Raw genomic sequence first — 25,181 nt, 5'->3', positions numbered from 1 at the left:
GCATCCCTTTAAATAAGAAAATACATTTGTTGAAAGGAGAAAATTACCTGGAAAGCCCTGTACAATTAGGCAGTGTAGCTGCTAACACTACTCTGAATCAAGTGCTATTATTCTCCATGAAACGGCTCTAAAAATCTCTCACTTACAAAAGAAATTCTGTTTTAAAAAAAGAACAAAAAACACAACCTGTGATTACCTATCCTAGCGGTGCACTGTGACCATTTGTACAATAGAAAAAGTGGTGCTTTAAATAGTGACTTAAAAGCTACTGCCATGTTCTTTATACAGCATGCAACAACGCCAAGAACTGGAGACAGAGCAAGGGCTGCGGAGTTCCCTCGACGGCTCTGGCGGCCCTTGGAGTGGAGCAAACCCCGGGGCTGCTGGCCAGGCTGGACCTCGACAGCTGCTGCATCTCCGATGTGCTGTCCTTCCAGTAACACAAATATTAAATACACTCAGTCTGTAAATAGTTTAACAATCTTTGTCAGCAACAATATTTACTTTGGCAAAACCAGAATTGCAAAGAAGTAGATGTGTCCGTCAAAGAGTTTGCAGCAAGTTCTTTGGTGGAAGCCAAGAAGTGAAGCAAAGGCTCCTTCTCACTAGAGCCTGAGGAAGGATATTGCACAGAGACTCATAGGAGAAATGCTGGTGACTTCAAACTGGAAGCATCACTGCAGGAGAGCATCCATCTCCGCTGGCTTCAGAAGAACAAGCTCCTCTAGGCTGTGATTCACAGCTGTTCTCTGGATGGCCTGGCTCTGAGCTGAGTGAACAGTGATGCGAGAGTACTCAAAAAGAGGAGAATCTACTGGGGAACGAGGAAGACTAGGAGGAAGGAAGAAGGAATGGGTGCAGAGGGGTGCAAACTATGAAAGCAGATGCTCATACAGAACTGTGGCCACACAAGGACCCGCTCAGCCCTGTCGCACATACAGGTTGCTGAGCTGTTATTTCTGGCTCTCCTGGCACCCAGGTCATGCAGGGTGGCAGCGATCCACTGTTCCTCCAGTCACACAGAGGATGGTCCCTACAAAGCTTTGCAGTATTTTCTATATGCCTTGCTCCTGAACCTGGTCCAAAACACATTACACATCTGTACCACGCTAGCGGGGACGGGGCCGCTCCATCTGAACGCCATTCCTTTCAACACCTGCATCTGCAGCCCGAGCCTCCCACATCCAGAGCTCTCTCTTTCAAAGTCACAGGCATCAGCCTGATTCGGTTCAAACTGCAGCAGGGAGTGTTCCCTGGCTTGCATCCCACCGAGCAGTGTGTGCACATCACCACGTGCCACCACGCACATGACACATCCCTCTCTTGACCACCTGGAGCACAGCTATGCAGGGACAGGGGCAGCGTGGCCCCAAGCCCTTTGGGGCAGGAGGAAGGAAGCAGGGCAAGTTTGGCATTGCAGAGAAGGGTGCTGGTTGCCCGGGGCTGGGCTGAGTGCTTGGCCTCCCCGCTCCTGCACCTCCTGGTCTCAGCACGGCTAGGACGCACCTTGCAGTATTGCCTGATGGGCTAGCAGGGCAGGAGGGGAATAGGGAATGGGGAAGCAATGGGTCCTCCTCTGGATGATTCCTGCTGCTTCCCAGGTGAGCTCTCCTCACCCCACAGTTTTGTCATGAGCTGCTCCAGTTCTCATTGGAGTGACTCCTAAAACTGAGGGGGAGGGGAAAAAAAGAAGAAACAAAATGGAATTTCTAGAAAATTGTCAGTCTATAAAAAGTGTTTTTAAAGGCACTGGCACCCTCAGTGAGGATGTGTAGATGGAGGAAAACCAAAGCACCAGAGCTATTGTGTTGTCAATTCTCAGTACCTGGAAATTGGTACAAGTTTATATGCATGGAAAATGACTCCAGTTTCTCCTGAATGTGACACTTTAGCCCTGTGGGTTCTCTGGTGTGATGGAAACACTGTGCTGGCTGCTGTGGGCATACAGTATCCTGCTTCCACCACCCTCCCTTTCACCACTGCTGCAGGTGAAGGTCCATGCTGGTGTTTAGATTAAGATCAGTAACATCTAAGAAATCAATGTTGAAGATGCTGGGACCTGCAGGGGTAAGAGAGCCAAAGCCCGTGGCAGAGCTGGGAGGGGTTAGATCCAGCCATTCCATTGTTTCCCATGGAGATTCAGTGAAACTCATTTGTAAACCAGAGCCGTCAGCAGGAGAAGGGGAGAGCTGGGTTTCCATGGGTGAAAGGGGAGTCTGTAAAATCTCCTGGGAGGTGAGCAGTTCATCTGTGGCTTTGCCAGAGAACCCCTCTATCATCCCTTCGAAGTGGGGCTCTTCTGCTCCCATCTTCAGCAGGGCAATTTCTCCGACTCTCCCTAGCGGGCTGTGAGCGTTCAGTAAGACTTCGAGGTGAGTGTCGCTGCTGCCTGGACAGTGCTCAAATGAGAGCTGGGCTGAGGAGACCTGTTCAAAGGGGGCAGATGATTTGGGGAGCGAAGTGCTGGAGTTCCCTGTAGACACTGTTATCTGAGGTACTTTCTGGAGGCAGGAACGATCTTCCTTGGCATTGGCTGGCATTTCTGTACAACAAACAGAAGGTGGTTGAGGTGGCAGCGCTCATCACCGCAGGGCACAGAGGCCCTGCCAAGGCCCCCAAGCTGCACATTTGGGCTGGGCCCATTCCTGAGGGAGTCCCTCTTGTGTAGTTCACCCTGTGGAAATCCTAACCAATTCCCTTTTCCTGGCATCTTGACTTCCCTGGGTGTGGACCCAGCCCCCAGGGCATGAGCACTGGCAGTTGATCACAGGGGATGTGCATGGCTAAGGTTGTGCCTAAGAGAGGGCCCTGGCAGCACTTTGCACAGGGGAGGGCACTGGCAGCACTGGGAATGGCAGAAGACCCTGGGGAAAGACACTGGTGGCTCTGCATGGGGGTGGGCACTGGCCTTGCAGCTCTTTCTCTCTGAGCAGTTGGCATAGGCAGTACACCCAAGCCCGTACCCTCCACTGAAACAGAAAGGAAAGCAGATGATCGTGGTATTCAACTTGGGCACTTCCACTGGGGCACCCAGACAGCTGCTGGGCCCCACGGACCTGAGCTCGCTTGGAGGGCAAGTGCTGGTGGGTAACAGAGAAGCAGTGCGTACCTCCGCTCTCAATCAGCACGTCCAGGAGTTCGTCCATCTGCTGACTTCGTGTCATCTGCTGCAGCAAACGGCAAAGAGGAGAGTAGAGCACGTTAGGAGGAAGGTCCCTCTGGCCATGAGCCAGGCGGGTGGCTCTAGAGCTCACAAATGGCTTCCTCCCATGCATGGAAGATGCTGACACAGGGCCAGCAGTGGCGTTCAGAGGAGCACCACAGGGCCTCGGGACATGAGAGGTGGATGCAGAGAGCACTGCGCCACGTTCTCCCCCTCCCTGCAGCTGGCCCTGTGCTCTTGTGCAGGCCACAGCCACCTCAGAGCTCCTGGACACGCAGACCTGGACCTGGCACCCAGCTTTGGCACGTGCCTGCAGCTCACCAGGRGAAATGCTGGGGCATCAGCCTCTGACCTGAGACTGGAAGGACTTTCCAGTCCTCCCTGCCAGCTCACATAAGCCAGTCTTGACCACTGCCAGTGGCATCACTCTACTTTCCTAAAGGCACCATCACAACTGGCACTGAGTCTGTCATAGACTGTCAAGAAGTAAAAGAGTTCCTGGGTGATGGAGAAAGTGCTCCCCGTGGGAACGCCACTCCAGAATAAGGCTAAGGGAGGCAGAGGGCATGCAGCCAGGGTGGTTTGTTCCTCAAGGGCACTTTGCTCCTCGACTAAAGACAGGAGGTTAAGTTTCCCAGTGACTAGCCTTTTGGGATGCCCAAGGGTCTGWTTCTCACATAGCTCCCCCAAAAAGGAGTCCCCACAAAGTTTCTGGACATTTGTGTGGGATGTCATATTCCCAGGGTGGGCTGGCACTGCGAACATCACACACAGCATTGTATCTGATTGCTTGGTGGAGTCTGTATTTAGCAAATAACTCTTCAGGGAAAGTCCATCCCAGGAGATTTTATAGACTCAGATTTTACTGCTCATCTCCCAGGAGATTTTATGGACTCCCCTTTTACCCATGGAAATAGCCTTATCTTATACAGAGACCACAGAATGGGCTGCTACTCCTGCAGCTGATGGTTACACTAACTACAGAAGAAAACCCTGCAGAGCCCTAGYCCTGTAGAAAAAAAAAATCATGCAGTTACCTGCTTCACTGCATCCTCATAGGGTGGAGGCTGCTTTACCTCTGAGAGGGCTGGGCTTGACTTACAAAAACTTGGGGATGGAATAGAAAACTTTTGACCTGCCTGCGTAGCCATCTGCGTGGGGGAAATATAGGGAAATGGAATCAATGCACAGGCAAAAGGTTATGCTCCTTTTGGCGCTGTCAAAGGCCCAGTTCTCTTTCACCCCAACAGAGTGACTTGGGTAAAATGAATGATGTTATAGGTCAAATTAGATGAAACAGGGCAGGTGCCAGGCATCTGGGCAGGAGGCAGRTAGGTAAACTACAACCTTTAAGTTAGTTCTGAGGAAACCAGTGAGGTCCAGGGCTGGGTTGCCCACTGGTCATTGCATGAGACCTGGCCATAGACATCATCCCTCAGAGGGGACTGGTGAATGTGCAAAGTAAGAGGGAGAGCTGCTCRTTGTCCCTCACATTCTGTCACACCCAAAGCACAGTCCTGTGTGACAGGACAGTGCCAAGCTGCCTGTCTCATTCGCATCACTGTCCCCTGAGCGGCTTGGAGGCAACACCAAGCATCTCACCATTTATCTCACCTCTGTGGCACTGTACTCCATTCCAGTGCACCACTGCACGCTGCTTGGCGTCTGAAATGTGGGGATGCATTTCACGAGCTGTCCTGCTCTAGCGCTGGGTGTTTTGCAGTGTGCTGTGCRGCTGTCATGTACCCAGCACACACTTGTGCACATCCGTGACGGACCTTGCGCCGTGGTGAGGGCAGTGTGCTCTACACAGCGCATGGTGGGTTCTCCTGCTGCCTGAAAAGCTCTGGTAGGATCAATATACAGTGTGGGGAGGGACTGTGCACCTTGTGCTGCTCATCCTGTGGTTGCTTTTGCATGCCTGCCAGCTTTCACACCAGTCCAGCTGGTGAGTAAGGAGTGGTGGATGCTGAAGGGACAGCTCTCAGATGTTGGTAGCGTGTGCTGGGGGTGCCACAAGCTCTCCCATGACTGCACATTTCAGTGCCAGGTCTGCTTTGTCTTCCCAAGAAAATGCCTCCCAAAGAAGTGGGGTAACTGCATGCCTTCAATCCAGTGGTCGAATCCCTCTAACACTGCTAGGACCAGCAATGGTTCAGCCCTATACTACTGCACCAGGGCTCCCCTAGGGACATAGGAAGCTGAGCAGGGCTCTGTGGGGCASAGAGAGTGGTTCTATGGGGCCACAGCTTACCTCCCATGAGAGGAGAGGGAGCTGGACAAGGACCCTTTTGGGCAGAGGGAACTATGCCAGCTCTCCCCAGGACAGAGGGAGCTGTGACAGATCCCTCCAGGGCAGAGGCAGATGTGCCAGGACTCCCCCAGAGCAGAAAGAGCTGTGCCAGTGCTCRCCCAGAGGTAGGGAGAGCTGTGCCAGGACCCCCTGGGAAGAAGGAGCTGTGCCAGGGCTCCCCCAAGGGCACATGGAGCTGCGCCAGTGCTTGCCTGGGGCTGGGAGAGCTGTGCTGGGCATCCCCTGGGGAAGACGGAGCTATGCCAAGGCTTCTCTGGGGCAGAAGGAGCTGTGCCAGTGCTCCATGAGGCCTAAGCAGATGTGCCACAGCCTCTTCAGGGCAGATGAAGCTGTGCCAGGGCTTTGTGAGGCAGAAGGAGCTGTGTTGTGGTCCCTCCAAGTCACCTGGCTGTGGTGGCAGCAGAGTTTCCCAGGAGATGCCCCGGAGAGCAGCCTGCAGTGCCACTAGCTTTCAACCCTTTCTCCCTATCAGCTACTCTCTACCTTTCTCAGATGTTCCAACAACCCCTTGGATGCCCATCCTGGATGCCAGCAGCATCAATCTGACAGGGATGCTTGGGCAGGGAGGTTCCATTAAACGCCCACAAACAAAACCACATTCTTCACCCAAATGCCAGCTGAGGCAGCCTCCACTTACCGATGCTGTGCGGAGGCAATTGCTGGTCTGCGGGGACCCGCTGCGCCCTTCTGCCTGCGAGCTGGGGGACACCGAGAGGAGATAGTGGCTGTTAGGGGACGGCGGCAGGCTGATGTGCTGGGGGCTCTTTGCAGCCCCGAGCGGAGAGTGCTGGGGAGAGCACTGCGGGCTGAGGAATGTCGAGGAGGTGATGGTGCTCTGGCCTGCAGGCTCCAAGCAGTGGCTATTTACAATGTGAGGCAGCTGCGGCACCCCACAGTTACTTAACTTATCCGAGCTGCTGGCTTGGCCCTTCAAGGCAGTTTGTTTGGATGCAAACGGGCAGCTGGACACTGTGTTTTCTTGCTTGATGGGAACCCCAAAGAAATGCTGAGCAGACTGTTGCTTATCCTCAAGGCCATTGCTTCTCTTCCGTTTYTGCAGCTGCATCCGTAACTCTTCAACCTGCCTCTGCTCTTGCTGCAGCTTCCATGTCAGTTCATTAATGACCTTCTGCTTCTCCACCAGCATCTTGTCTTTCTCTGTGTCAATCCCTTCCAGCTCCAGCTGAATGCTCCCTCCATTCATGCTGCTCATCAGGCTTTCTTCAGCGCTGCCGTGGACCGGTGATGGCTGCAGACCAAACTGTGGGGAAGACATGGGCCCATCGTTGAATGTGTCTGGCAAAGAGCCACTCACAGACAGGTCAGAGGAGGCTGGGGAGATGGGTGGGGTGGAGCTTGTGCTGCCAAAGTGGTAGAAGCCGTTTGATAACATGCTGGTGGAAGACTGCGATTGATAACTTGACAAGGTGCTCGTTGGAGTGACTGGGAAGGTGACAGTTGTTATCTCACTGAAATTGGGTACTGTGTTGTTGCTGCACTCTTGGAAGGGCCGCAGCCGTTCCATTAATGCTGTTTTGGTACCGGATACAGGCAGGCCTCTTATTCGCAACTGCTGTCTCAGTTCTGACACCTAGAAGGAAAGTCACTGATAATCACTCCTAACACTTCCCCTCACAGACAAGCCCTCAGGTTGCTGACATTTCTAACCTCCCCTCCTCGTAGGGGAGGCACCTGACATTTCTAACAAGGAGTCTCAGATCACAGGGGTTTCCAGCCTCCTGTTTCAATGCTCTGAGTCCACAGATACGCACTGTCTCACCATTGTGAGCCATTGTGCACAGTACTGGCTGCTGCACATCCTTCAGGACTGTGCGCATTCCTACCAGGAAAACCATCCTACCATGCCTGCAGCCATCTCAAGAGCTACACTTTACGACTGGCTGATACCTGCCTGAAGCAATGTACCCATGCAACACCTGCAGAGCAGCAAGTCAATTATTTCAATAATCATACTGAATCTTGATGCAGTATGACTGTTCTCCTGGGCCTGCATGCAGTCCAGTGGCTCTGGTTTGCTGTTCTATAACGTATGATCATTCCCAGCCAGCTCACCTTGCAGCATGCTTAGGAGACAGCAAGGCACATTCAGGCTATAAGACTCTGCTCTTGCAGTGACAAAGTATGTACTCACTTTCAGATCATCCAGGTTAGATGGCAGAGGACCTGGCTTGACAGATGATACACAACTCTGGCCTGAAAAGGTGGTTTTCACTGGAGAAAGAGGGGTGTTGTTAACAGAAGATGATGAAGAATTTGAATTTTTGACCATTTGCTCATTTGATTGCCTGAAACAAAAAAGAAAATCTGATGTAACTTGTCTGCCCCCTGAGGTCTCAGTCTCTGTGCCCGGTGCCATATACCATCTCTTTCCTCCCTTGGGTCTACCATGTCCTGTGTGAGACCCAAAGGACTGCTAACCCGAAGAAGAACCAGCTTGGACTGTGGGGAKATCATTGGGACCTACTAGTAGGCCACAGATATCACAACCAGAGTCCAAAGTAAAAGACTATACTGTGCTCCCGAGCCTTCATGTTTCTTTGCATGAATCTGTCACCTTGCACTGGCACAAATGGGCATGGAAATGACAGGAAAACCTGGAAGGACATTAACTCTGCTATTGGCACACTGCCACTCACTTTAGTTGGGCTTGGTGCATCCCTGGGTAGTTGAAGTGCTGCTGCTGCTGCTGTTGCTGCTGCTGCTGCTGCTGCTGGCTGAGAATCTGGAGCTGCAGGAAGAGTTGCTGCTGCTGGAGGAGTCTGGCATATGCAGAGTCCATGGGTGGAGGAGACTTCTCTGCCTTCTGGTCCGGAGGGATGTACTGGTGATATTTCAGCTTCTTCACCTTGGGCTTGGTGTCCTTGGGCTTTTTGTGACGGTTCTTGCTATCACTGGATGATTTAGACTGTCAGTCCAAGAAGAAAATGAATTAGCTAGGGGAACAGCTCTCATCGCTTCCTTGCAAACTCAGAAGCAGAGCAAGGGCAGATCTTTGCAGGTACCCTGACTGTCCAGCTCCAAGCACAGCTGAGCCTGCACTTGGGGAGATCCCTCCAGGGCCACAATTAACGCCAGTTGTGCTGGAGACCATGAGAGATGAAGAACTATGTGCCCCACTTGAAGTGTCTTTCCCCAGTGCCTYGTGCCTCCTGTTCCTAGCCCCAGCGCATGACCTTGTGCAACTGTCTCYCATAGAGTGCAATGTTATAATTTCATATAATTACAAAATGGGGCCAACTTGCAACATGCAATGATGCATTTGTATCCCCACATTCTACCAGGTTTTAACGGGCTAACTTTCAAAACTCCCAGCCATRTGAGGGTAGCTCAGGCCTGGACCCAGCCCTGAAGCCTGGGCTTGCCCCCTTGTCCGTAGGGACGTTACCTTCACCACGGAGGGCACGGGCAGCGGCGGGCTGTCCTGCTTGGGGCTGTCGCACTGGCTGCCCGGCGCCGAGTTGAGCTCCTGTGCGGTGCTGTCAGCGCCGGGGGGCTGATCCTGCAGTGGAGAGACCAGCTGTGCTACGGAGACAAGCGCCGAGCGCCCTCGCAGCCCTGCCTGTCTCCGGTGTGGGCTCCGGCGGGCTCGTTGCAGCGTGCAACCCACTGCAAGGTCTGTTCTCCTGTACCCAGCATGACACCCGGGTCCCAGGCCACCCTTGCACCTCTAATCCCAGATGCTCATTCCCCCAGTCCCTGAAACGTATCACAGYGCTTGGGTCCATCCCAGTCCTCGTAGCACCCCGCAGCAAATCCCAGTTTCCCTGCAGGTTGCTCCAGCCTCGCCCAGTTCCCCTCAGCCCGCGGGCCGGCAGGGGGCGCCGCGGGGCCGCTCATGGCGCCGGCCTCGGCGGGGCCCTTGGGCCCGGGCCGGGAAGCGAGGCCGGGGCCGGGGTCACCCCGCTCTGCCGCGGGGCACTGCGAATCACAGAATCGTTATGGAATCACAGAGCCATTAGGGTTGGAAAAGACCTTCAAGATCATCGAGGCCAACTGTGAACGTTTGGCATCTGGGAGTATTCGCACCCAGCAGCGCTGGGGACGTCGCAGCAGCGAGGGGAGAGTGGGTGGCCAAGCAGGTCCCGACAGGAACTCGCAGCAGCCCCTGCCACAGCTGCAGCCGCTCGGGAAATAGGTCAAAATTGGGCAAAAGTGGCTTAGGCAGCTGCGTGCTGCATGGGTCAAGGGTTACAGGTGCTGGGCGGAGAGGCCCTGATACCAAGGGTGGCAGCCACTTTGATCTCTCTTCATCCCTGCGACTCTTGGGTTGCACTCGCCCTTTCTGAGGGCATAAACTTGCCTGGGTGGTGGGTGGAGGGCGAAAAGTGCATCTCCCTCCGGCCCCCAGGACGTGAAGGGACACTCTAAGTCACCAAGTGGTGCACACGTCCCAGGAAGGTCTGCCATGGAGATGGGGATACTGAGACCCCAGTGAGGCTTGTGAGTTTGCTTGGGTAGGGACTCTTGCCTCTGTGTCCTTGCCTGTCGTTGCTCCATGGAGCAGAAAATTGAACCTCACCAAGGCACCTGAGAGCTGCCATTCCTTGGCAGGTTGGCTTTATCTACCTGGGATGTCCCCAAGGGGGCAGAAGAAGCTGGTTCTGAGGGCTTAGTGCCTGCTGATGATTCCGTGGAGCCCTGGGAGTCCTCGCTCCTGGCCTGCTCCGGGGATAGGCCGTCATTGCTGCTGTCCTCCTCGAATGCAAATGCATCAGATGACTTGGAGAAGTTCACCTGGGTACCTAAACAGGCAAGACAAAGGTGATGGAGACCTGTCAGATGAGTCCTGGACTGTACCTGTCTGTCAGCATTCCCCAGGGCATGCCAGTGTCTACCTGTCCCTTCCTGCTGGCTGCAGAGCTCAGTTACCCCAATTGAACGGGCTTTTGGACTCACTGTCAGGAATGAGTCTACCGGGACTTCGCCTGTCCCCAACAAGAGGGCTGAGGTGGTCAGATGGCAGCATGGCTGTCCACCTGTGGGGAAGGCCCTGAGACCAGTTCTGCTCCTCATGTGTCCAGCTTTTCCGTATCTTGCTGTGGCATGAGAATTCAAATGCCTCAGCCCAAGCCAGACCATGCATAGGGGGTGGCATCAGCTTGGTGTTGACAGGGAAGGAACATCACATGGCATGCACCCATAGCTAACTGAGCAAAACCAGTGAGAGAGAGGAGGAGAAGGCATCACCTCTAGACCCTCACTCTAGACAATTTATCTTAGGAAATGGAGAAAGAGGGTTCTGAGGCTCATGGGACCTTGTCCTTAGTTCATGGGACCTTGTCCTCAGCTCATGGGACCTTGTCCTCATGGGACCCTGACCTGTCCATTTCAACTGAGGTTGAAATCCATGTGGAGAGTGACCTATCCTTTCACGGCAGAGGAGACAGTGCTTGGGTGAACCCGGCTGAAATTAAATATTGCCTTCCAGATCCTGTGTCTGTCAATGAATTCAGTGTTTTAAATCACTACCGTCTAACTGCCAATCACCGTCTAACTGCCAATAGGGCTTGCCGCCTGCATTGCTTCTCCCCTCTGCAAGGCTCCCAGCACCATATCTGCTAGTCAATTGGCGAGATCTCTTGACCCCAGGCTTGTACTGATAAAGTGCTGAAAAAGAAAAGCTCGTGTGAGCTTTGGGAGGACTACAGGTGGGGGGGCGAGGAAGGAGTAGTGTCACTGTGCTCATAATCTCCTCATGCTCACATCTGGCCTTTGTCAGGCAACTTGGCACTCTGATAGTGAGGTGACAAACAGGGAAATAGGAAGGGCCTGGGGACATGCTTCCACCCATTTGCCTTGCTGGCCCAGCAACGGCCTAGCAATGTGCACCTTCTCACTGACACGTACCCTTATGCTCTGACCTCTGCCCCATCTGAGAGATAAAGGTTATCTTTGATTGCTCTGGCTCACAATACCATGGTGRCACTGAGGAAGCCGGATGTCCTGGCTCAACCTCCCCATGCCCATGCCCAGTCTGCTACCCAGCCACCTTCAGCTAGAGACCTATGGATGGCAAGCTTACATCTGACAGGATTGGGTTGTGAAGAGATCTAAGTTACTGATATCCAAGCATGGCTCACATCCAAGCTCTTGGCCATGCCTGTCCCTATCCTGAGTTCCACAGRTGTCACCAGTGCCCACCCATCACCAGTCTCCACAGGAACCCTGGTGCTCAGGAATACTTGCTCTGTTGGGTAGGGAAATGCTAATGGCCCAATAATGCTGTCCCCATGTCAGCTCTGAGGGAATACAAACATAAGGATTTGAGAGTAACTGTCCTGTAGAGATCCTCTGTCCATCTAGATGCCAGGGCCTGAGGTTTCTCAGAGCTGCTGAGCTATAGGGACTGCCTCCTCTCTGCTACAGTTGTTTTCAGATGTAAAACTCAGTTTAGGTTTTCCCTGAGAATGTGTAAAGCTGGCATTGTTTTCCCTCCTGATAGAAACTGACTCCTCCCATGTCTGAAGAAAAGAGAGGGCATCCTCTCTCAGGTCTTCCAACCCAGGCAAGGAGGACTTGAGGGCCTGCGAGGTTCCCAAGGGCAGAAGAGGGTGTTATCCAGCACAGAGCTTTAAGAAGCACAGTGCCAATTCTCTGCCTCTGGTACTTCAGCTCTACCTCATCTCTGGATAATCTGTACTGATTCCTAACTCTGCCACCATGAGAGTCCAGGTCCAGTAAACAGGTAAGTGGAATGTGATGAGAGAGAAGACACACAAAAGTAGGGAGCCAAAGGGACTGTCAGGACACAGTGGCAGCCCAGAGCACTTCAGGAATGTGCTGCATCCTGATTCTTGATACCAGAGACCTGTGTGGAGTGGGGAATGCTGGCCTTATCTGTCCTGCYCTCGTACAGCTTGGGGCTGACCGTATTGTTTCATGACCCGATGTCTGTGCTGTAATCTTAGGCAGAATGGTGTTTGCTTGGGCCTGTTTCTAATGCACTGGGTATTGTCCTTTCAAGCATCTTGGACAAAGTGATGACAAGGACCTGGTAAAAAAGGGTTCTTATATCACTGCTCAGCTATGCAGGGCACTGGCGGCCTCCTGTCATTGAGACGTTAGGGCTTTCGGTTGGGGTCTGGCACTTTCTGCTCGCCCTGCCGGAGGTGATTAGAGGAACACGTCAACTGAACTTTCCACTGTATAAACAGTTGAGATTCCAAAGTTAAAGTAAAATGATTTTAAACCCTGTCATCTTTCTGGTATTGCAAAAACAAAAGGCTTAAAGTTCAGAAGTGCCAGTGCTCATCTCTGCTCAGCGTTTAACTTGCTGCCCCAAACTGYGAGTGCCACAATATGCCTCTCGCTCAGAAATCAACTCAAGGACCCTTCAGCTTGAGACTTTCTAGTGCAGAAACCTGAGGTCTGAGATTGTGCTCCTGGTACAGGTGCATTCCTCGTGGCACCCAGCAGCACGAAATCTTTTCACCCCGATATTTTCACCCCAAATGGGATAAAAAGAGCTTATAGGACACATTTTTCCCTAGCAATGTACTAGAAGGCCATTATGAAATAGAGAAATTTCAAAATTGAGCAAATCCCTTTAAGCCAGACTTTTTGTTTTTAACGATTTTGTCCTGTAAATCTCTATTTATCACAAGCTCCTGACAAGACAGCTGGATAGAAACTCTGTTCAAGCTTCAAACATGCTTGCCCAGCCTCCAAGCTTCAGCTGCAGTGGATAAAGTCTTGCTCAAACTGCCTCAAATGTTTATAAAGAGGGGATTTTTTAATGTTTTTTCACTCTTCTCTCCTTCAATAAGTGGCTGAGGAGATTTTGCTTGAACTCTCCTTAAAAATTCCTCTTCAGGCCAAGCCCTGGAACATTTCACCTTCAAAGACAAGAGCTGCAAAACAGTGAGCATGGAGTGGCTCAGGAACCAGACTAAAGAAACCGCTGTATGTACTCTGCGTGCACTTTGCAGCAGGAAAATAAAGAGCAGGAACAATTGTGGGACAAGCAAGAGGGGTGTCTGAGCCTGGGATATCTCACTCATTTCTGATATGAAATACAAACTGAAGTGCTTCCTGTTCAAATTTCCATTTTTTTGCACCATTGTTCAAAGAGCACCCCCTGTTCCGGAGCCCTGACATTATCCTTAGCTTGTTTGGAATCCCAGGTGAACGCTCAGTGCCTAATTATGGCCATGGAGATAACTGAACAAAGTTAAGAACCAGGACCAACTGAATGTGGAGCTCCTTGGGAGCACAGCAGTTCCTAGTGCCTGATGTGAATACTAAGAGCCAATTTGAGGCTCAGGTGGCCTCAGGCTTCAAAAACATGGACTGCTGGGCTGACACTGCAGGATCCTGCTGGCTTGTCACTCCTCTGCTTTTGGATCTCCCTATCACATCACTGGGCCTTGGGGGCATCTGAATCACCTTTTTGATTTGTGTCAACTCCTGCACTGACCTCCCTGCACCAGCATGAAGGAAATAGCTGCAGGAGGTTCTGTGTCCCTCCATAAGCTGGCAGATAGCTGATGGAGAAAAATGACCTAAAGAAACTAAATGATTGGCAGGGCATAGTGGGAGAATCCAGCAATCACATATGGGCATCCAAGCCTTCTCCTTGTGTGAGATACTGGAGGGAATGACCTTTCCCCAGCAATACTGTTTGTGTGCCCAAAGCTTGCAGAGGGAAGAATATAAGAAAGAAGACATGGGATGTGGCTGAAAAATCATGCATATGTCCACGGTTATTGCTCTGAGAAGATGAGACCTCCCTTTTCATAAGCCCAGATATGATAAAACAGGTTTTGCTGGAGTGAGATGYTCACTAATAAAATAAAATAACACAATCTAAGTAATGTGTAAGTGTTGCTCTTAATGCTGCATTGGCCACTTCCTGCAGTCTCTACTAYACATCCTGTGAACCTTGCCAGCCCGTGCCCTGTGCTGTGACCTCGCACAGCACAAAACACACATTTACTTCCGCTACCTTTTATGGCCTCTTTCACAGCTGAGTCGACAGGAATAATATTCTTCTCCACCAGCTCCAAAGGACCTGGCCTGAGGGCAATCTTTTCATTGAGATCATCTGCCAGTCGGGCTCTTTTCAGCTTCATTTGAGTAGATTGAATGGACCCCTCTGCAGCTGAGTCTAGAAGGCCAAATGGAAAGCATCAGTTCAGGACCAGGGGTATCTGTAAACACAATTCTTGGAGAGAACAGCTGTTCTGGATTACAGAAACCCAAGAATAGCAAGAGAGGTCCTGCAGACACTGGACTGGATGGGGCTTTGGGATGCAGGCCCTCTTCTGAGCCTTAGGGCAAGCTTCTCCATTCCTAAATAAGTTTTATAGCCTGATCTTGCAAACTCGGCCCGCAGCTATCATCCTTTCCAAGGCCGACTAATGATCTGCAGTGGAAACTTTGTTAACAAGCTGTGACTAACAGGAGAGCTGAAAGAGATTGCAGCTCCTGCCTGTCAGGAGATCRTTGGCCTAGTGGGCTTACGCAAATAGATGCCTACTTCTGGGGAACCAAACAGTTGGAGAAAAGAACCATTAATAGTGTTTGACAACATGAGTAAATTCAGTGAAAGACAAAAAAACTTAGTCTTCAGGAGCGGAACGTTTGGGAAGCAGAGGGATTACATTGTTCCAGGACCCTTGGGAGAAAAAATGACCTGGTGAAGAAAAGTATAACAAAGGCAGCTAGATCTGGAAGCTGCAGCCAGACAAACCCAAATGAGAAATGTTGGTTATTCAGCGGTGACAGAACAGTGCCCAGTTGCTACAGAAAGTGGTGATTTCTCAATCAAAGRTGTATGGCACCTCTGGCGACACTTCCTTGTGCAGAGGTGGAGCAGTATCCTAGACTAGAGCAGATCATATACTTCTGGGTGTCTGAAGTAGGGTAGGCTGCGTCTMGGCTGTACTGTCTTCAAAGACTGGACAGCCTTCTGGGAGAGAGACTGTAGGCAGGCTCAAGCCCCTGGGATTGATGCCAGGAACAAGGGCTCTGCAGTAGGTGAGATCTAGATCCCCTTCTGAGCTCACACTCTATTGGACAGTGAACCCACATGAGTTCCTTGGCATGAACAGTGACAGAAGGTGTGTCTGGAAGATATTTAGATGATGAAAAGTGCCTCAGCTGGCCAGTTTTAGTGATGTCTAACTCCTGTTATGAACCAGATGGTTACTGAGGTCTGTGCTATTCCAGGGTRCACCTCCATGTGAGACAGAGCACAGTACAGAGATGTGTGAGTAGCGACCAGGCCAAGAAAAGYGCGTGGGGCAGCATGGAAACCCTGCTGAAGGATCTGCAGCAATGTGCATCTGCATAATCTATGCACCACCTATTCTTCATCTGTGTCTCACTGGCCATGTCAAAGGCCAATGACCACAGCTGCCTCCAAATCTTCTGTACACTCCCTGGGCCTCCACTCCAGTCTATATGGCTTCTATTATTAAATCTCAAAAAAAAAAAAAAAAACCCAAACCCAAAAAAAACCCCACAAAGACTCACTTTCCATCTGTTAAATGGAAAATGATGCTGGCTTATTTTAGTGATAGTGAGATGAGGTAGAAGGCAGGCAATGGGCCCCTCTTGCAATCCAGAGGAAAAAGAAATGTGGACCTCATCCATACTGAGCACATTTACAGTCACCAGAGAGAAATCTGCTTCTTCTGGGGGACTCACAGGTCTCCAGGAGGCAGGCAGAACATCCTTTCCCATCTCTCAGGAGCTCCTTATCTCTGGCGATAGCAAGGGACTGCAGGAGAGTTCTGCTGTCTGTGACAGTACGCAGCAGAGCAGTCCTGATTCAGTGGCAGGCAGGGGACAGCAGGCTGGGAGAGCTGAGCTGCTGTGSCTCACACACTGAGAGCAGAGCTGACTGTCTCCACAGGGGTCATTAAGTGTATCACCACAGAATGGTACACTTAATTGATTATAATTAATACAATTAATTAATTAGTATATAATTAATATAATTAATTAGGGCAAAAACAAAAATGTGCCTTCTGCCTATGTCTGCCTTCTTTGGTACCTGGATGAGGTACCAAAACACATTTGGTCCCATGGACTCTGCCTATCATGAGCAGCTGGGGTGAAGTTAATCATGATGAACTCCCATCCTGAAGGGAACCCATCTAAGGCTTGAGAATCTTGAAATACAAGGTAGAAGATACATGGAGCATGTGGGAGGCGCTCTGGCAATCTTACCTTGTAAAATGTGCATATTGACGAGGTCTGATCGCTCAGGCCTGCTTCTGATCTTGTGCTTGAGATAATCCTCAGTCTGCAAAACACAAATGCAGAGAATATAACCTGACTCATCAATAAGGTACAAAAAGCAGCAGCCCCTGTGCCATTCCATTTGTTAAAGGATTTATTTAACCCTAAGTTGAGTGAGTTCCTAAATGACTTTTTTTTTCACCCAGAAGTATGCTGGTTCTTGGACAAAATTTCTTCAGAAAAGGAACAGTGTTGATGGAACTGTTGACAGTTCAGTGTCATCACTGATAAACAGTCTCCTTCCCAGTTTTCTTTGAGCTTTTCATGCATAAGGTGTCCTGAAAGCTCATGGGAAAGGTGATACCTCTTTCATGGCAGTGGTGGATCTGATCCTGACAGCATATTGTGTTGCCTTTGAGACCTGCTCCGAGACAACTCCCCATTGTAGCATTAGCAAGTGCTTTCTGTTGAAAGTCTGGCACTCTGGGATGAGTTACAAGACTGAGCAAGTTTTCAAGATTCCCAAACTCATTCTATGCAAGCCAACCAGGAGGCCTCAATTTCCTAGAGTCCCAGTGCTCTGCAGTTTCTCACCCTAGTTGTGGTGTGGGGTTGGGAAATTCCCCTTTGCAGATTGTTGCTGCTTGCAAGGAAGGACTCCCTAAAGCCTTGTGCCAACTTGCTCATGGCTTTAGAAAATGTAAGGCACCTTCCATGAGAGCCGGGGAAGGCAGCACTGGGGGAAGGTGGCCTCAGGAATACAAATGCAAGGGTAGCCCTTGGTGAATTAAAGCTAGAGAATAACTTACTTAGCAAATTTTTAGCTGTTTGGTGAGTTGAGATACAAGAAGAAATGATACAAAAATTGGTCATGGTTCAAAAAGCTTGACCTGTTAAGGACAGATGTAAAAGAACAGCCTAAACAGCTAGTGCAAAACTGTATAGTCCATAGTACAGCACGTATAGGATTGTGAAAAACAAATTTTATAAGAACTTATGTGGCCAGGAGAAGGGAATGGAAAGGGCTGTCGGTGTTCCTTAAATGGGAGAAATAATTATGGGTGCTACTCAGATGGCCCCAGTATTTAATGCCTTTTTAAATCATCTTCACTAAAAAAAAAAAAAAAAAAAAAGAATGGCTATTTATCAATTAGATGAGTGAGCCAAAAATCTTCAGCATCAAGAGAATAGAAATTCCAGTTATCAACTTGGAAAGCAGGTTGGAGAATACTTGGATAAATTCAATATTTCCAAACAGTTTGAGCTACACAACATAATAGCCACTATCTGTAAGTATCTGTAATTCTCCAGGAAACTGGCCAAGGAAGAGCATATTTTTTGAAATATAAAAGAGCGGGAAAAAAGGAACCAGGAAATTGTAAACCAATCTGAAAAAGTAATCAAACTATCTATATAAATGTATTTTGAAGATAACTAAGAGGTGAACAATAGCCAGAATGGAATCATCAAGAACAGATGATGTCACACCAACTTAATTTCCTTTTATGGAGAGATTAGGGATTTCTATTATAAGAATAAAGAATGCCATGAAGCTTGATTTTAAGCATGTTTTGACATTATCTCACAAGCCTTTCTCATATGCAAGCCAGAAAAGTTTGGTCTGGATGAGACTATCATAAAAAAGAAACATAACTACAGGTGAGAGTCACCTAAGGAATCAGAAATAGTTCACAGTCTAAATAGAGGAATATGTCAAATTGTACTCTACAGCAATTTCCCCTACTATTTAATATATTCATTAACATCTTGGATGATAGAAGACATACTTACTAATTCTGAATCATTTAAACAGATTAGAATGCAAAACAACATGAAGAAATAATCTGAAATACATTGGATACAGTTCAGGAAGGAATCAGAAAGGACTATATTCAGGTCATGGTTAGCCACAGCTAAGGCAGCTGATTAATTGCTGAGGCAGATGAAGAGCCAATGTTAATCCACTGGAGACATTTCTACGCTGGCYTTTCAACAGAGACTTTCAGCAATAATTCATTATTATGTAAATATAGAAGAAAATATAAAAGCTCTGGAGAATCTAGTGATCACGACCTGAACCRTGTCCCTAAGCCAGTGAGCAACTTTCTAGGAGACAGAAAGAACAATATCAGATGAGTCCTAGGAATAGTGAAGTCCCCTTCTGGATCCTGCATCTGAAAAGACTCAAGGGAAGAGTCTGTGGGATAGCAACAGAAGTCCTGTGTGTAAGAAATGAGATCAATGAGGCAAGACTGAAGTGAGGGGCATTGACTGGTTCACAGAAGAGAAATCTGAAGAAAAACAGGATGCAAAATACGTACAATATGGRCTACAAGAAACAAGATAAACAGTTCTGCCTGCCCTTGTGCCTAGCAGAAGTAATGGGCTTGAACGGCAACAGTAAGGCTTGTGCTGGCAATCTGGGAAGACTTGCTGACAGTGCAGGTTAGAGAGCACTGGAGTGGCTTCCTCAGAGGGATGGCAGATCCACCCGTAGTCACATCTGTCAGGAATGAGCTGTCGGGGCTGTTGTGCTTTGGGGCAGATGTACAATAACTGCCCCCGGGGTCCCTCCCTGCCACGCGTGCTGGAGTGCGAGGAGCGAGAGCCAAAGCCCTGCCGAGCCAGACGGCCTCACGAAAGCCAGCCTGTTCTCTGTCCTCCAATCCACAATCTGTTACAGGACATCGACTTCAAAGTCTGCTGAGCTGGCCTGATGCCAGCCTCCTAAATAGCCTGTGACATGTTTAAACAAATAAAAGACATTTTATTTACTGAAGCCTTTGCAATTCCTACACTTCCCCCCCATTTTTCCCCAGTTTATTTTCACCAACACAATCCCTTGCTTGGACTATGTATAGGTTTGACTGGTTTCCTTGCCAGGTCAGAGCTAGTTGGGGTCTGCACTCAAATCATCGGTTAAATTCACCGAAYGCGTTTCTGGTTAAACTGCAGGTCAGGTCCCGACTTAGGTTTGAATTACTGTCCTACAGATGTGGTATCAACATATTAAACCCAGTATTCACCCTGTGTGATGCTGACGTGCTGYTGTGATGTGAGCTCCTTTTGACCTTTCCTGTTTATAGGCTGCATTTGTGTCACGGTTGCAAATGGTGGAGAAAGACCTTAGATGTGTTTTTATTTTTTTAGCATCAGCCAGGGCAGCAGGCTTTCGAAACACATGAAAGCAGTGGTTGTTATCTGCTTGCTTTTTGCAGAATATCAAGTTGGAGAAGTATCAGCTGAAAAAGCAAATGCTATTGAATGATTATCTGGAAACAGCTGCTGCTCCTTCCCTGTCACAGTTCTAAGCAGGGCATCCTGGCAAAGGAGTATATTTTTGTTAAGCCCTGTGCTCATTAGTGTGTTTGTTAGCATGCTCTGAAAATTCAGGCATTTTCAGATACTGTAGTCCATCCTTCCCTTTTCCCCAGGCAACCAGCCAGTGAAAGTCTTTGAAGGAAAGACCAAGAGACACAAATGTATACTTAAACTGTAAAATATATGACACTTCAAGGATACTCTGGACTGCTTGAAATTTTCTAAGCGTGTTAATTTTTCAGAGTTGTATTGTGTTTCTTATGCTAGCCATTCATTACTGCAGGAGACGCAGGGCAAGTGACTTGGAGTGTGTTTAAGTTCAGAAGAGCACTTCTTCATATTTCACCGTCATTCCTTCTTGCAAAAAAAATGTTTTTCTGTGTGCTTGCAAGCACGTCTTGCAGATTAATGAAACACAATCTTACGTTCAAGTAGAACCTGTGTGACCAATCCCTTTGTCATGATGTGTCTGGACATACCTCCATAGCTCAGGATTTCCCAGAAGGTGATCGCATCACAAGCAGTTTCGATGTGTTCTGGAAGTGACTACTTATCTTATCTCTGCCTTCACTAGYATTTAGGGAAGCCTGAGCACAGTTAGATAAAGGAGCTGGTGGAAGCCTGGCCTGCTTAGCCCCGAGACACATAAGGACTAAGCTGTGATGCTGAACTAAAAGCAGCCTATCATTAAATGACGAATAGTAGTTCCCAGGGGACTTGCTGCAGTTGACAAAGGGCATCCACATTCCTCCTGGACACTTGCTAAATACTTCAGCTCCTATCCTGTTTGCTGCTTGTCCTCTAATCTCACAGACTTGAGCAGGAGGAAAGAGCAACCAGTACAGTGAGGAACAAGCTGTGCACCTAGCTCAGAAAACAGAGCAGTAGCAGTAGTTTCAGCCAGTTTTTTTACTGGAAGCTCTATCAATCCTCGGTCTTGATGATCTTGAAGATCTTTTCCAACCATAAAGATTCTATGATGTGTGATTCTATGCCATATTGCTCTGTTCTGTCCACAGACTTTTGTAAAACCTGGGGGGATGATGACCAAGGGGCTTCTGCAACCTCCTGTACCCTGTGGGTCTTTTTGGCTTCTCCTCCATGTCACCAAGCCCCCAAAGTCATCAAAGTGGTATTTCTGTCCTTCCCTGCAGGTTGTCTGAGAAAAGTTCACCCTTCTGAGCCACAGGACATGCAGATACACCCCTCACCCCAGAGCTTTGGGAACAGATGGCCCCTATGTCCTTCAAATGTCTGCTGCTTGGGGAAAGGTGTGTCTAAGTAGATATAAACCCTGATTTGACCCCACCATGTCTAGAAGCGAGTGAGAGTCCCTAATTCTCATCCTTGGCCACAGAGCCTAGATGGAGGACACAGTGCTGGGAGGTGTTTTTGACTCCAAACCCCACACATTCCCTCATCAGAATGGGTGCAGCATTTACCTTGGCTCGCTCCAGACTTTTTCGTTGTTCATGGAATGCAGATGGGCTTTTCAGTGCTGCAACAGGAAAGAAGAGGAGCAGTCAGCACAAAAGCAGAAGCAAGCAGCCACCGGGACATTCAGCAACAGCATTTTAATGAGTGCTATAAAAATAGCAACACAAACTAGCCACTGTCTTTATTGCAGTTACTAAAAATAACTCAGGAAAGCTCCGGGAAATCCCTCATTCTCAGCCAGACCATGGCAAGAGAGCAGAGGGGATGGAGAGCACAGGGAGCGTGGAAGGCACATGGGCAGGGAGATGGTGCAGGCTTTGGAGTGTTGTGCTTAGTGGAACACGTCAGAGAGCAGAGGCAGCTCCTCCCTGGCTTGCTTCCTGCAGGCTCTGGTGCCTCCTAGCACCACAGYCCCAGAAAGCAAAGATCTGGGAGAAGCAACAAGCTGAGGGAAGACCTCACCTGCAAGGAGAACCCAAAAGACCTGTCTTGCCTGTTGGGGCTGTGCAAGAAAGGCCTCTAGCCAGCATATTTCAAAGAGGGACACTGGTATTTTGCCCTTCTGCCATTGTGGTCTACCTCTATGCCTCCTTCAAGTTTYCTCTCACTAGATACTTGTCCGGTCCCTGCCTAGCAGCCTCTGTGAAATGTGGTTCCTCCCTGGGCAGGACCACAGACCACGCTCTCAGCATCTCCTGAAAGACAGAGGGGCTCCTGAGGGAAGGACAGTGATCTCCGGCTTTGGACCAGCAGGCACCAGTCCCATGGAGCAATCTGTGCTGGAGGCTGTGCAAATCTTGCACACTTCCATGTTTATGCTCATCCTGTGAAAACTGGAGCAAAAACTTTCGGTGAAGGAGTTAATATTTCTCAGTTCCTGCAGAAATCCTTTTCTAGCTATGTAAGCAAGCAGAGTTATCCATTCTCAGTGGGCCCAGGGGAAAGACAAAGTATCCTGACACACAGAACTGGCCTGCTACAACTCTTTTGCAGTATTCAGTTTTCTTTCCATGTCATGAATGGGTTCCAGTGAGGACAGAATTTCTTTTCACACGGGACATGAAATCCTGCCTCAGTCTAGACGAGTAAGAAGACAAGAGAGGGGAGAGCCTGGAGATTTTTGGAGGCCATCTGATGATTATTGGTAGGCAACACCCAYAACTTCAAGTGAGTCACAGGACAATACATATGGCACATTCCTGCTGCTATTGAAGTGTGCACGTGGAGACAAGCTAGTGCTACTGAGCTGTGCTCCGGTGAGCAGCCATGAGGATTTGTGACAGYGAGTTTGATCAGAAGCAAAATAAGATGGTGCACAAAAGAAAACGAAGCAAGAGAGATTATTTTTACAGCCCCMTTCAGTGTGAAGTCCTAATGTTAGGAGTTTGCCGTGGGCATTCACCAAGCCAAACATCATGCTATTCATGAAGAAAGTGTTGCAGAATTTAATCATTTACCAAGGTTTTTTGAGGAAATATGTGGATACTGCAGCTTGTATTAGTCTGCAAAACAAATAAAGGCATGACTAGCAACAGTTACTCAGACAACTTGCTGGGTATAACACATGTCCTCTTGAAATGGCTGAGGGTCCGGAGGCAACAGAATGGAGCTGCTGTGGTTGATAATCTTAGAACTATTTTTAGTTGTTTTTATTTATTTTTTTCCTGTCAGAGGATGGGGCTGTGTGGAGCAAGAGGGTCTGCACCTCATGTGCAGCTATTYCTGCAGCCCATTGCAGTAAGGAGAGTCCTGCCTTGAGAAATCATTGATCTTTCAAGCCAGCCTCCTACTCTCTTTTGCAAGTGAGCAGGATCTGGCTGGGGTCCAGGGCTGGCCCCTGCACAGGGCCATGGGAAGGCCTTTGCAGCCTGCTTTSGTGCAAGTGGCCCCACAGGGCTACTTCTGATTTAAAATGTTTGCCCCGTCTGTACCAGTTTCACTATGACAATAAAACTGTGCATAATGTAGTGCCAGGTATCTCCTACTCACTGAACCTGAAGAAGGAGACGGGTTCTGCTCCCAAAAATCTTTTTTCGTAGTTTTTCCAGGTAGTTGTCCTATTTACCACCAGAAAACACCTGCTGATAAGGGTCCAGCTTCAAACCTGAAGGCTTGTGCAATGCTACTGCCCTTTGCTCTCAAGCATCCTCCTTGATGCAGTTTCCTGCTCTTTCCAGTGATGGGGCCATCTGAAGCTCTCCTATCTCTTAAAAACACCATYTCTTCGAAATATCCAGGAAGATGCAGACAGAGCTAAGGTATATAATGGCAGTATATTGATCTTTGTTATGTCAAACATAGGCTAGGTTTTGTTTGCGTAAAAGCATTCATCTGTCTGGACTAGGCTTAGGTACCACCAGTACTTCACTGAGTTATTAACTTAGACATCAAAACCCAATCAGCTTCTTCAAAATTACTCCAGGGTTTCATGCTTACTGTGCTACAGCCACAGTGCTTAACAACTCATCGCCTCTGTGTATATTCACCAGCCCCAGTTTCTATAAATTCCTACAAACCTTCAAAGCTTTTATGCAGTGCTGCTCTATTATTCTGATCTTCCATATCCCTTTCTGCTCTCTGTATAAAATGTGTTTGTTACAAAATAAAAGTCTGTATGTACTGGTTTTGTATCAGATGAAAGTATAACCAATGGAYTGAAAAATCTGCCTGAAAAGTCTGCATTGAAAAATCATGCAAAATCTGATATGCAACATGGGACCAAGTGCAAGCTTCAAGTCTGGTACCACACCTAGCTCTCAACCTGGCCATACTCCCTGCTCTTTCTGGAATGGCTTTTGTCAAAGGACTGTAACCACAGTGGGTTACACTCCTCAGAGTTCATTTCTTCTCCCCTACAGAATAAGATAGGCTGTGATTCAGTGCATCTCCTAGGGCCCGTCTCATCTGCTGGTGCTCTGGCCCAACAGGCTTTGGGAAGATGTGATTAAACAAAGCTGTATTTTTTGTRAAGAATATCTGCACATACCCAAACCATAAAGAGATTGGATGGGACTCCCACTTATTAAGTACTAACATTTGACCCATCCTCCTGAGGTGAGACAGCAGTTACATTCTGCATATTTATTTTTATATGCCAAAAGCGCCTTTCTTTTATTACTTYCAATGATTGAACTGTTTGTGCTTAAGCTTCCCAAAATGGCCTCCTTGGACAGAAACCAGACTGCAAAATGTCAGCATAAGTTGGGAGTGTAATGAAACTTCAAATAACAGGAAAAGACCCTTCAGTTGCCATCAAATAAATTGGGTCCAATACGTGGCTTGCAGTGTGTGCAATTTGAAAGTGTTAGGCATCACTTGCAAAAGCACAGTCCCATAGACTGTCCCACAGAGCAAGGCAAGTACAGGAGACTTCTGCCCACTGCCTATATATATTGCCAGCCTTTGCAATGCTACCCCAAATGTCACACTGCTTTGCTCAAAGTTCCAGCTCCTGGAGTCCTGTGATTAAAATCATTGCCGTTTTGGTAGCAGGCAACATAAAATCTGAATACTTAAAGAAATGAAAAGAAGAACAATGAAAAGGACCAGCACTAATCATTTTTTAAAACACTGTGGTCATATAGACAGACATGATTTTTGTCATCTCACTCGAGGTTTCTTAAAGCTTAATGCTGACAGTGTTGTACCAAGACGACCTTTGTAGCTGGCTACCTTGAGCTCTGTCCTTTAGGAAGGCAGCTGCATGAGAAAGGGGTAGCAAAGGACATAAAGTGCAGC

The 25,181-nt window shown here is 48.8% G+C and overlaps 1 protein-coding gene across 1 annotated transcript in view; it reads right to left on the bottom strand.

Annotated features, from left to right (window-relative positions):
- Positions 1–1,703: 1,703 nt before the first annotated feature.
- MYOCD (myocardin) overlaps positions 1,704–25,181 on the bottom strand; it is an 88,446-nt gene continuing 64,968 nt past the window's right edge. The window contains exons 3-13 of the mRNA XM_026051455.1: positions 21,449–21,504; positions 16,674–16,749; positions 14,443–14,604; positions 10,065–10,240; positions 8,884–8,997; positions 8,135–8,403; positions 7,630–7,783; positions 6,115–7,068; positions 4,201–4,314; positions 3,110–3,167; positions 1,704–2,542 (exon numbers count right to left, since the gene is read on the bottom strand). Coding sequence (XP_025907240.1) covers positions 1,974–2,542; positions 3,110–3,167; positions 4,201–4,314; positions 6,115–7,068; positions 7,630–7,783; positions 8,135–8,403; positions 8,884–8,997; positions 10,065–10,240; positions 14,443–14,604; positions 16,674–16,749; positions 21,449–21,504 — 2,702 coding nt within the window. The 3' untranslated portion in view covers positions 1,704–1,973. The remainder of the gene's footprint in view (positions 2,543–3,109; positions 3,168–4,200; positions 4,315–6,114; positions 7,069–7,629; positions 7,784–8,134; positions 8,404–8,883; positions 8,998–10,064; positions 10,241–14,442; positions 14,605–16,673; positions 16,750–21,448; positions 21,505–25,181) is intronic.

This window comes from Nothoprocta perdicaria, unplaced genomic scaffold, assembly GCF_003342845.1.
Source record: "Nothoprocta perdicaria isolate Ctin4 unplaced genomic scaffold, notPer1 scaffold_75, whole genome shotgun sequence".
Classification (NCBI taxonomy): domain Eukaryota; kingdom Metazoa; phylum Chordata; class Aves; order Tinamiformes; family Tinamidae; genus Nothoprocta; species Nothoprocta perdicaria.
Note: the sequence above shows the minus strand (reverse complement) of the source record. Positions and strands in the feature narration are given on the sequence as shown.